We start from the raw sequence: 10857 nt of genomic DNA on the forward strand, positions 1-10857 counted from the left end.
CCAAACAGCCAACAGAGATGGGTGTAAAGAATGTGAGCCGTCAGTCTAGTTCCCCAAGGGCCAACCCTCCACTGTGACTTTATTCACCTCTCAGCAGTCTGAAGGGCCTAGGAGCCATGGACAGTAAACTTAACTACAGGGCAGGAATAAAACACAGTGGAGGGGGGCAGATCAAGAGGGACACCTGCACTGCCTGTGTCCATAGTCTCTGGAGCTCAGTGTGTCTCGGTGGTACTTTTGCCAAGCACTAAGGATATGGGAATTGCCATAGCAGATTCACAACAGGGTAACATCTAGTCCAATTTCCAGGTACAGAAACACTTAAAGGGGGCTACTATGAAAAACTTCAGAGGAAATTTCCTCTTAACCGTCAGGATGCTATGCACCCTGGAGAAGGTGGGCTTGCGTTTTGGTATCCCAACGTCCCTGCTCACGCTCTCAAAATGGGATTTTGGGTCAATGGTGGTGACTTTTCTTTGTGCTACAGGAACCACTATTGCAGAGAAACCATGGACTGAGGATAACATGTGAAGTCCAAAGTTACCACCATGACCCAACTAAAGCTAAATACAACAAAAGTGGTCTCAGATTTTACCCAGACATTCACAAAGCAAGAGACAAGCAGTTTTATATCTGTAGTTTTATTTGTCAGAGGCAGACCACAGAGCTGCACCACGCTGTTCCAGATGTTAAGCTGTCTCCTCTTTAGCGATACGATCTTTCTTGAGTGGTCCCTGCAGAAAAGCAAGCAATGGGTTACTCTGGCAGAACTGACCAACGCTAGAAGCCCCACTGTCCTTAATACCTCATTGTGGAAGGTTACTTTGCTTTGAGCTACCAATGAAGATGTTAACAAGCCTAACTTGAAATGCAGATCTTAATTTCATGTGTGGCAGAACTTCAAGCAAGCAGCAGAAATGAGAATAGAGGCTGGTGAAGCCACATTGTTATGCACTACCTCAAACCAATTTAAATATAAAACTCAGGCACCACCCAGTGGCAAAGCTAATTTTAGAACCCCCACCAATCACTGCCTCTTCTTCAAGAAAGCACTAAGCTGCTTACGCACAGCTCCATCTCTTGAAACCATGCAGTGTTACACAGTGGATGAACTCTTACTCAAAACGTGTGCCACACTGCAGGCTTTTTAAAGGCTCAAGAAAGGATCAGAGATCTGCCGCTTCTCACCAAGGACAGATCAGAGACTCAATGTGCCAAGGGCAGAGGAAGCATGCCCCGTTTCCCACAGCAACTTAAGCATTGGTCCCCAGGGTCGCTGACAAAAGGAAACCAGCACAGAACGTCTCCTTGTGCTTGTCAGACACCGTGTAGTGCTAGTTCTATGGCCTCATCACTGATCAATCCCCTACACTGGGGTAAGACAGTATGCAAGGCTCCCACAGCTCCAGTTAACGAGGGCTACGTAGATGAAATGGGATCACAATTGTATGTGCCTGGAAGTTTGGAAAACTGTGGTCAGTTTAGTTTTCACGTTTGGATTACGACACAGCCTTTGAACTGACTCACAAGCTGTGCCTCCTGGCTACACATGTACCTCATTAGCAGGTAAGGGACACAATGGCTGAGTTAGTACCTGCAGTTCTCGTTGTGGAAACATGCTGCATGGGCATCCACCTGTATCTAAGGTTGCAGACGCCTGCCCATGCAGCCAGATAAAAGTTCCAGCTGGGCTCCGGGAAATCAGTGCGCTTACCATGAAAGCCTTCTTCTCCTCCACTGTCTGGAAGCGGCCATGACCAAATTTGGAAGTTGTGTCAATAAACTTCAAGTCAATCTTCTCCAGGGCCCGACGTTTTGTCTGCACAAGCAGGGACTGCAGGGAAGAGACATGTTAGAACGTGGCAGCCCAGTCACCACTTAAGCACAGGGCTTGCTTTCCCTGCTATAACGTGCCATAACTGGCACCTGGGGCCTTTCCGCAGAATCAATACTCTTGCACTGCTCACCTTACGCAGGGTTAGAACTCTCTTCTTGGTCCCAACAACGCAGCCTTTCAGCATGATAAAGTCATTGGTCACTTCACCATAGTGGACAAAACCACCCTGAGCAGAGAATGGATTGTTAACCACATGGTATAATACAGAACTAGCAAGTGCTGGCCTCAACTGAACAGTGCTGCTGATTTTGCCAGTGCTGAGGTGCCTCCAGGGTACATATGCTAGATGTACAGAAGCTTAGTCAGCAGACACCATTACCAGGAAACCCCCCGCCATAAGGGAGACGGTATGGAAGCCCTGTGGTGCAGGCCCAAATAGAGGCAGTAAAAGCCATGGCCAGACCTGCAGCTATTTTGTGCTGCTGGATGGCTCCACTAGGAGCTATGGCAGCGTAGGCGACACTACAGCAGCCTCTGGAGCTTTTAGTCCTTTCACCCTGCTATGTCACTGGTTCTGACAAAGGCATTTTGCCTTCCTAGCAAGCTACAAGCTACTTTTCAGTTAGCTCTTCCACCATGCAGAGCTGACACATTGCAGTGGCTCATCCCTAAGGCACACAGCATGGCTTACTGAGACTTCACTACTCAGGGCTTCCTATTTTAGACTTCCCAAAACGACGACCTGCCTAGCCACCTGGCCCTAAACAAAATTTCCAAGATATCACTGGTTCTCTCTTCAACTAGGGGCTTTAAAAAGTCAGGTATGAAAAAGCAAAACATTTTTTAAGTTTTTTGGCTAAAATTTCAGTGTTCAAAGTCTCTATAAGGGACAACTTGCCCACCTCTAAGGGGTAACCATTTAATCATCTATAGCAAGAGTACAGTGTCACAAAAATGACAGCAGAGACCTTAGGTTGATACTACCCAAGTTGAAAACACAGGACACCAAGCTTTTGAACAAGTCACCTGGGGATTCTAATGCCCAAGAGCGATCGGGCCCTTGTTAAAGGATGTAAACTTGAAATCTGGACAATGAACTAGATGCTTCTGGTTCTACACCTCCCTCCAATCCTCATGGCATTTGCAACAAATTTTTTTTGTAACAACCATAGGTAAAAAGCCTCTGACAAAAGTAATTTTTAAACCGGCATTCTCTCAAGTTGCAATCAAATAATGCAACACAATCCAGAGTACTAGACTACTCCACTTGTTCAATACTGTTAAAGAAAGAATGCAACCCAAGGAATCGTATCACTTCCTGCAGTACCTGAGCATTTCCTTATTGACTAGAGCAGAATAAGCTATGGTTTATGAGATGACAGTCCAAGAATGAACTCCCATGCCCTTTCCCTACACCAAATCTTGAACAGCTGGAAAGCTACTCACCAGGGGATTAATGCTTTTGTCCGACAGATCGTAGTCAGTTGATGCATTGTTTTTGATCAACTTTCCGTCCTTGATTTGGTAACCTTGGCCTATCTTGTAGACCTAAGACAACAAAGGGAGAACACTATTTCACAACTGCTGGGAGAAATAGTTTGATAGCTAAGAACCTCATCCAGAAACAGTAGTCCAAACCCATACAGAATTTGATGAGCACAGAGGAACACAGAAAACAAAATGTGGCTGGTGTTTTGGCACAGCAATTTAGAGCCTCAAATACCGTCTCCCTCATGAAGCCAAAACTCCATCACTGCATTTTAACTTGTCACCAGGGCAACTTATTAACAGAAACAGAGCTGAGAGCTACCAGATGCACAAATGTTTGTGGCCCCTTACCCACCTAATAAAAAGCCTTAATTTCAATTACACCAAATTGCCTTTGCTTATAGCAGTTCAATTCTAACTGTAACAATATCTGCCATTCTGCCTAATACCAAAGATCTTTTTAGGCGAATGGGGTAAGGTGCCTTATCCCTATTTTTATGAATGGGAAAAGGAAAGAAGATAAAGGGTATTCTCCACACGGCAAAGAAAACTCACACCTGTGTCAGACAGCGTGGACTTGGGCTACAGGGCTGTTTCATTGCTGTGTAGGCTTCTGGGCTCGGGCTGAAACCTGGGCTCTGGGACCCTGTGAGTTGGAAAGATCCAAGAGTCTGATCTTGTTCTAGTGAGAGCAAAGATGCCTACAGAGCAATGAAAACAGCCACAGGGCCCAATCCTACCAGTCTGAGTCACTAGCACAGAGCCAGCCATGGGTCCTCATCCGCAGACTAGACACAGCCCCAGCAACTTGCCCAATGTCACACACACACACAGAGGCACAGCTGAGAACGGAACTGAAACATCCTACCCAGACAACTTTTCTCTCTTTGGTGTGACTATTCATCAGCTGCTCCTACTCCACCTATTTGCAGTGATACTTGCTGGAATACAAAATACAACAAAGCAGCTTAAGTGCTGATCCTAAGCACAGCCTGAGCCCAGAGGACAAACCACCAACGAACCAGCTTTCAGGCCAGTTACAGGAGTCACATTACTTTCCAGGGTTGTAGGCCCTCACCTCTAGTCAAATAAAATCTGTAGTCTGAAACCTTCAGCCTGCTCAATGCTTCTGAAGTGACCCCGACTATCAGCCTGGACAAATCAGGGCTCTAGTCTGCCCAGGAGTGCTCAATATACTTCGCCAATTGTTACCTTCTTATTGATTTCTGTGCGATGGTGGTACCCCTTCTGTCCAGCTCGGGCCACAGAGAAAGCCACACGCGCAGGATGCCAAGCACCAATGCAGGCTACTTTGCGCAGACCCCTGTGGGTCTTGCGAGGCAGCTTTTTGGTATGCCAACGGCTGGTGACCCCTGCAAATGAAACATTACAGCACTGTAGGACAGTCATAACTGCCCAGCTGTGGCATGCAGCTTCATTACAGAGGCGTTTAATTGACCTGGGACAAGATTAGGCACACTGCCCTAGGTGTTGCTGAAGGAGAATACATATCCAGTGCAACACCAACAGAAATCAAGATCAGTGTACCAATTAGGGCTGGGTGTCATGACTCACTACTCTGTGGAAGACCCATCAGCAGCTGCCCATGTTTTCTGGAATTGTTCCCTGGGTGCTGTTCTCAGAAGGAAGGCAGCATGGAATGATTCCTCATGGATGTCGGATGCTGTGCCCAGCATGTATTCCATGGCCTCATCACTGAACAGACCACTTCTGATGTGACAGCAACACTGAAGATACCTCTTTTGACTCTTGCCCTATGTATCAGGGACCGAGCATATGGGAATTCCAAAAAAACTTCACTAAACTCTGGGTTCAGGTCACACTAAAAACTGGAGAAACAAGTGGGAGGGCAGCTACAAGACCTACCTTTGTATCCCTTGCCCTTGGTGACGCCAATGACGTCTATCATCTCATCTTGGCCAAAGACAGTTGACACGGGCACCTGCTGTTCCAGCTTCTCACGGGCCCAGTCCACTTTCTCAGCGATGGTGCCACCATTCACTTGGATCTCCATCAGGTGAGACTTCTTCTGCCGCAGCGGAAGCAAACGCATCTGGAACACAGACCCAACATTGGCTCTATTATAACCCAAAACGACTGCTGAGATTTCTAGTCCAGTTCATCAGATTCTCTTCCTGGGTCTGAGGGATTTTTCCCTTGTTACACCCCAACCTAAATATACACCAGCCTGAAAACTCTAAGAATAAGAGCAAAGCTGTATAATGGCATACGTAGACAGACCTAAGTTTCTCACAGGGAACGACAAAAAGGGGGCAAGGTAAAATATTTTCCTGAACCAACTTCTGTTGAGGAGAGAAAACCTTTTAAGCTTACACACAGCAGTAATACATGTCTCACACTACCCTTAAACCTGACAATCTTGCCTCTGGGACTGGGTAACAAGTCTAAGCAGGGTCACACCACACACCCAGTGCTCTACGCTACATTTAGGGAAAGGGGTCTCACATTAAAATGCTGACAGCAGCTGTACCTCCCCCTTCTGTGCTTCCCACAAGAGGGCATCTCTAAAATCGTAAAGTCTTGTGACTAGAGCTTACTGCCACATAGGAGATCCTGTTACATTTTTCAGTCTGGCAGAATTTGGCACTCATGCAGGCAGGGGTAGAGAGGAGAGAAGAGAAGATATAGGGGAAGAACTTCACCCTGCTCTGCAATGAGCATTTTCATTCGGATGAATAACAAGAGCCACTCATGGTCTCTGCAGGAATACCCTGCCCACATATGCCTTGATCTAAGGCGAAAACAGCCAACCTTTTTTTTTTTTTTTATTCCCCCCAACCAAGTGAAGTAAAGGAGACTTCTTCGGGGGCCAGAGGAACCAAGGACAGGAAGATAAAACATTCAATTCTATTTCTGGCTGTAGCTAAAGTCAGAAACAAGGCTTTGTGGTCTGAGCAAAGGATCGAGTCAAAAAAACTCAAGTCCCTGAAACACACACAGGCCCATTCTGTTGATGATCCAAACTCGGTTTCCACATCCAGAAAAATGGAAGAGGTGGGAGGGGGCGGGCCCACAGCTTTTCTCTGAGTTTAATTGTTTGAATGAGACTTGGAAGACAAGAACAAGGATATACCCAACTTTCATCTTGTGCTTTCAATCAATAAATTATGAAGTGCTTCACAACAGAAAACAAATGCCCACTGATAGATGTGAAACTCAGGCAAAAGAAGAGAAGTGACTCCCCCAGGTTCACTCAGCAGACCAATATATAATCCAGGTGTTTTGAGTCCCAGTCCACTGAACTATCCAGTATGGCTACATTGTCTCTCTCTCTACATACTGAAATCTAAGCCCGCTTTACGAAAATGTGGGAACACTTACCTGAGTGTGAGCTATGACCCGGATAACCTGACAGTACTTCTTCATGCTACTGAAATCCTTCTCCAGCTGCTTTTTGCCCTCCTCATCCTGCCATTTCTTGCAATACTTGGTGAAGGCCTTCTTCTTGGACTTGTGCCTTCAGGAGCAGAGCACAGAGGGTACAGCTTAGCCCTTCATCAGCCCCCCAAGGAAAGGGGGGTGAGCGGAAGGGAGCTGCCACCCAAGTTGGTTTCGGCTCATTGCCAGCTTCCAAGGAATCTTTTCTACCAGCAAGAGGAGCCTGGAGCTCATCAGACACAGGCTGGGCTGCCAGAGCTGAGCGGAGCTGCCGTAAGTTCATCCAAAGCATATTAATATACATTATATGCAACATTCACAAAATATCACAGAACAGAGCTCTACAACAGCCCACTGCATTATCAACAGATGGTTACCTTAAAACGCTGATATAAATGCTCTTGCCTTGCTTCCAAGTCTATAAAACCCTACATCTCTCAACTCTAACCTACAGCTGATGTAAGAGGACAAACGCATTATCCAAAATACAATTCATGCATTCACTTGGGGACATCTTTTCTTTGGCAGTGTGGAAAGTTCACGAAGAGCATCTATGCAAAATCCTGGCTAATCCCATAGGCAAAGGAGAACCTAGGAAACACACAGAAGCCCTATTCTCATTGTGACCTCCTGTGAAAACACAACAGCAGACCACGGAAGTGTGTGTTCAAGCGAACACAAACAACAACTTGATCCCAAAGCCCCACTATAAACAGCATTTGACAAGCATTAAGCAATCACTGTTGCTTAATGGTACAAACTTCAGCCTAGCACCTAGACCCCAAGGGCTAATCATTGGCTGTGATGTGGGAGCCCTGAACTGAATAGCTGGGACTAAAAACGACTGTACGAAATGAATACAATGTGAGAAATGCCAGGAACAGACTCTGGAGGCTAAGATTAAGTTAGCTCCCTCCTCCATGTTTCTTACCAGTTCTTGTAGAAACGTCTCTTGCACTCATCACTGATGTGCTCAGCAAAGATGGTCTTGAAGGTGCGGAGGCCACGGGGAGTCTGCACGTAGCCCACGATGCCCACAACGACCATGGGAGGAGTCTCTACCACAGTGACTGCCTCTACCACTTCCTTCTTGTTCACCTCTGGGAAGGAGAAAAATCACAGTCATTTGGCAACCACACCCGATGAAGCAATCCCTATCCTCCAACACAAATATTAGGAAGGGCCAGTGACCACCTAAAAGGTTTTCCCCATAGCTGGAGTCAGTGAGCTCCAAGAATTAGGGGACCTTGATTAATGACCTATGCTATGAACCACTCTAAGAGTAAAATGGTCACCAGATGCTAGACTAAGTCCTAAGACTTACCCCCAGTGACATAGCCAAGAGAAGTCATTCTAACTGAGCTGGTTGGTGGCTGATAACAGAACTACATTCAGGACTCGACACTCAGCAAGAAGCGCCAGAGGCGATTTCCTTATGTCCGCCCGTCGAGAAATGATCATCACAAGTAGCCTGCTCCAACACAGCACTACCAGTCCAGCAAGCTTCTTGGGAAGTTACCCCCCGACTCCCAATACTGAAAAATAAAGCCCCCAACCACAAGCTAGGCACGAACCCTTAGCTAGTGAGGACCTATCCACTAGCCACTGGAAACCTGCTTTTATTACCAGCAACTGGAAACAGCCAAGGAGCTAGTGTATACAACAGCAATGACTGCAAAAATCAGACTGGAACTCAAACCAAAGGAACAATTTGAACCTGAAAGTCACCTCTCTCTGCCTCTGTACAGGGGAAAAAGCAAGATCAGCAGAGAAATACATACTGGATCCAGGCCTGTCCACTTCCCGAACAATGTGGGTCATGCCTGCCTTGTACCCAAGAAAGGCAGTGAGATGGATGGGTTTGGTGGGGTCATCCTTGGGAAAGCTCTTCACCTTGCCCCGATGTCGACGACTGCGTTTGCGGGGCAGAAAGCCAAGTGATCCATGTCTGGGAGCTGAAAACTTCCGGTGCGACTACAAAATAAGGACATACTTTTAACATTCATGTTGCCCGAGTGGCTAATTTGCCTCAGTGGCATAGTAGCTGCTCTCTCTCTGAGATCATTACACAGGTACACCAGCCTATGACTTCCTCTCTTCCACACCAGCTGTGTTACCATTTTAAAATGTAAACTACATCAGTCTTATCCAGCTTCCCTTTGAAACTGCCACAAGACTGTGGCACATCACATCTGTTCAAATGACTGAGGAAAATGTAAAGACAATAAATTTTTTTTCAGACAAAGTTCTGAACCCCATACTATTCTACACTTTAACAGGAAACACCAATGTTTTGTGAGGTCAGTCCTCCACAACAGAAGCCTTTCCCCATGTGCACGGGAGTGGACAAAAGCTCCTTACAGAGTTCAGAAATTAACAAAATCTCCAACAAACAACATGACAGAAACTGCTCCCTGAGGCCCAACTTCGTGGAACTGCTTTTGCAGGACATGAGATTAGCTTACAAAAAAGGTTCTCTTTATTGCCAGCTCTGCACTCACCATGAGATCGAAGAGTCAAGATGGGTTACATATGATAGACCAATTCAGGATAATGACCAGTCCAGTCTGACAGCCATAGCAGAATTCTAGCAAATTCTGCATGTTTTGAGGATAGGCCAAAAGACCCTATTATGAACACATATATAATGTGCTTTGCAATGAAACTACAGTGGTCTCATTTCCAGCAGTCTAACCCCCTTAAAGTCTAAGGAACTTTTATCTTTCTCTTGTGCCAGCTCCAGTATCACAATGGGCAAAAATATTTTTATATTATTTGTTTTTAAGCTTCATTAGCTATCCCTAGTCCTATGCAACTTGTGTGTAAGCACCAGCAATAAAGAGGCACTGTAATACCAAATGCCATCTGTGCATACTTCCCCCTTCCCTTTCCACACATCTACATTTCATTATCACTGTTAGTGACACACAAGCTCTGCTGCCTTACCAACCTAGCAAAAGCCAAACACGAGAGAGCTCACTTTAGCTCTAAAGTCAGCTTATTAGGCCTGGATGGCTACAGGAAGCAAATATGCCATTACCTGACACCTATCCTTTTTCAGAGACAAAGGGCACATTTAAAGAATGAAGCATCAACCACACCTGAAGGTAACATCAATAACCTCTACACAGTAGCCTACTTCTACTCTCCCTGATCTCCTGAAAAACAGTAAGATGCTAGAAGTAGCACCCCGCTTTTGGTATTCGGCAAGCCCCAAAAAACATGAAGAGGACAAGACACAATAGGACTCCTCTGTAAAGCCTTTGGAGCCAGGTCTGTCCCCGAGGCATTTCAACATCACGAGAGCAGCCTACAAACAACGCTAACCCGCCCACTCTGCAGCTCCCAATCTCTATCCTATCCCTGGGCCGCCACAGTCCCACCCTCCACGCTCGGTTGCTGAAGTCCAGCCGGGGATCACCCCTACTACCCCAAGGCCCGCGCATGCCCGGGAGGGGACCGCTCCCCAGCCCCATGGCTCCTCGGCCGCCACGCTAAACCAAAAAATGCCCCCCGCGCTGCCTCCAGCAGGGCCCTTGCCGCAATGCGAAGCAAGGTCGGAGGCGGCTGGGTCCAGGATGGCACCGATGTCAGGGGATGGCGAGACCCGACCTGCACCCTCCCAAACACCACCTACCATATCGCCACCGAGCTGAGTAGAAAGGGGCGTGTTCGCCGCGCAAGCGCTATTTATTGACGTTCTTACGTCTGCTGACGTTCAGGCGTACGCCTATCGTTCCGCATGCGCGTACGCGGCATCCTCTTTCTCGGCGTGGCCGTCTTCCTCTGACGGGGCGCTATAGTCTATGGGTCGTGGTTGGGGACAGACTTTTTAAGAAAGCGGAATCCTACTCGCCTCATTGAATGTCACTAAAGCTAAGCGAGAGCCGGGGCCGGCGCCGGCGCACGCGCACGCGCACAGTACTGGGAGCCAAGCTGAGGCTAGGAGGGAACCCCTTTAAAGTCACCGCAGCTTCCCTAGCGCAGCTCCGGTTGGCAGAGCCGCGCAGAGGACAGCGGGAGGGGCCGGTGGCACGCGGGGTCGGGGCGCCCCAGCAGCTCCAGGCTGGGGAAGGGGCTGCTAGGCAGGAGGGTTCGCCGGCAAAGCTGCT

The 10857-nt window shown here is 47.4% G+C and overlaps 1 protein-coding gene and 2 non-coding genes across 3 annotated transcripts; all 3 read right to left on the reverse strand.

Annotated features, from left to right (window-relative positions):
• Positions 1-622: 622 nt before the first annotated feature.
• Positions 623-10400, reverse strand: RPL3 (ribosomal protein L3). Its single transcript, XM_075009277.1, has 10 exons — positions 10383-10400; positions 8527-8719; positions 7677-7845; positions 6689-6824; positions 5213-5399; positions 4538-4698; positions 3284-3385; positions 1968-2063; positions 1715-1834; positions 623-734 (listed from the first exon to the last, which is right to left on the reverse strand). Exons 1-10 carry the CDS (start codon positions 10383-10385, stop codon positions 690-692), a joined length of 1212 nt encoding a protein of 403 aa, XP_074865378.1. The 5' UTR covers positions 10386-10400; the 3' UTR covers positions 623-689.
• Positions 1276-1363, reverse strand: LOC142007735 (small nucleolar RNA U83B). Its single transcript, XR_012644011.1, has one exon. It is a non-coding gene; the product is annotated as a small nucleolar RNA U83B (small nucleolar RNA).
• On the reverse strand, positions 4958-5050 carry LOC142007734 (small nucleolar RNA U83B). The gene has a single exon (XR_012644010.1). It is a non-coding gene; the product is annotated as a small nucleolar RNA U83B (small nucleolar RNA).
• Positions 10401-10857: the final 457 nt, after the last annotated feature.

The sequence above is a fragment of the Carettochelys insculpta genome, chromosome 1 (genome assembly GCF_033958435.1).
Source record: "Carettochelys insculpta isolate YL-2023 chromosome 1, ASM3395843v1, whole genome shotgun sequence".
Lineage (NCBI taxonomy): Eukaryota > Metazoa > Chordata > Testudines > Carettochelyidae > Carettochelys > Carettochelys insculpta.

Bases quoted from the DNA above. Each gene is read 5' to 3' on its own strand.
- RPL3 (XM_075009277.1), bottom strand. The intron at 7,846-8,526 runs GTATGTATTTCT...TCTCCTTCCCAG, and splicing joins AGTGGACAGGCCTGGATCCA to AGGTGAACAAGAAGGAAGTG. The intron at 735-1,714 runs GTAAGCGCACTG...GCTTTTCTGCAG, and splicing joins AGGAGAAGAAGGCTTTCATG to GGACCACTCAAGAAAGATCG.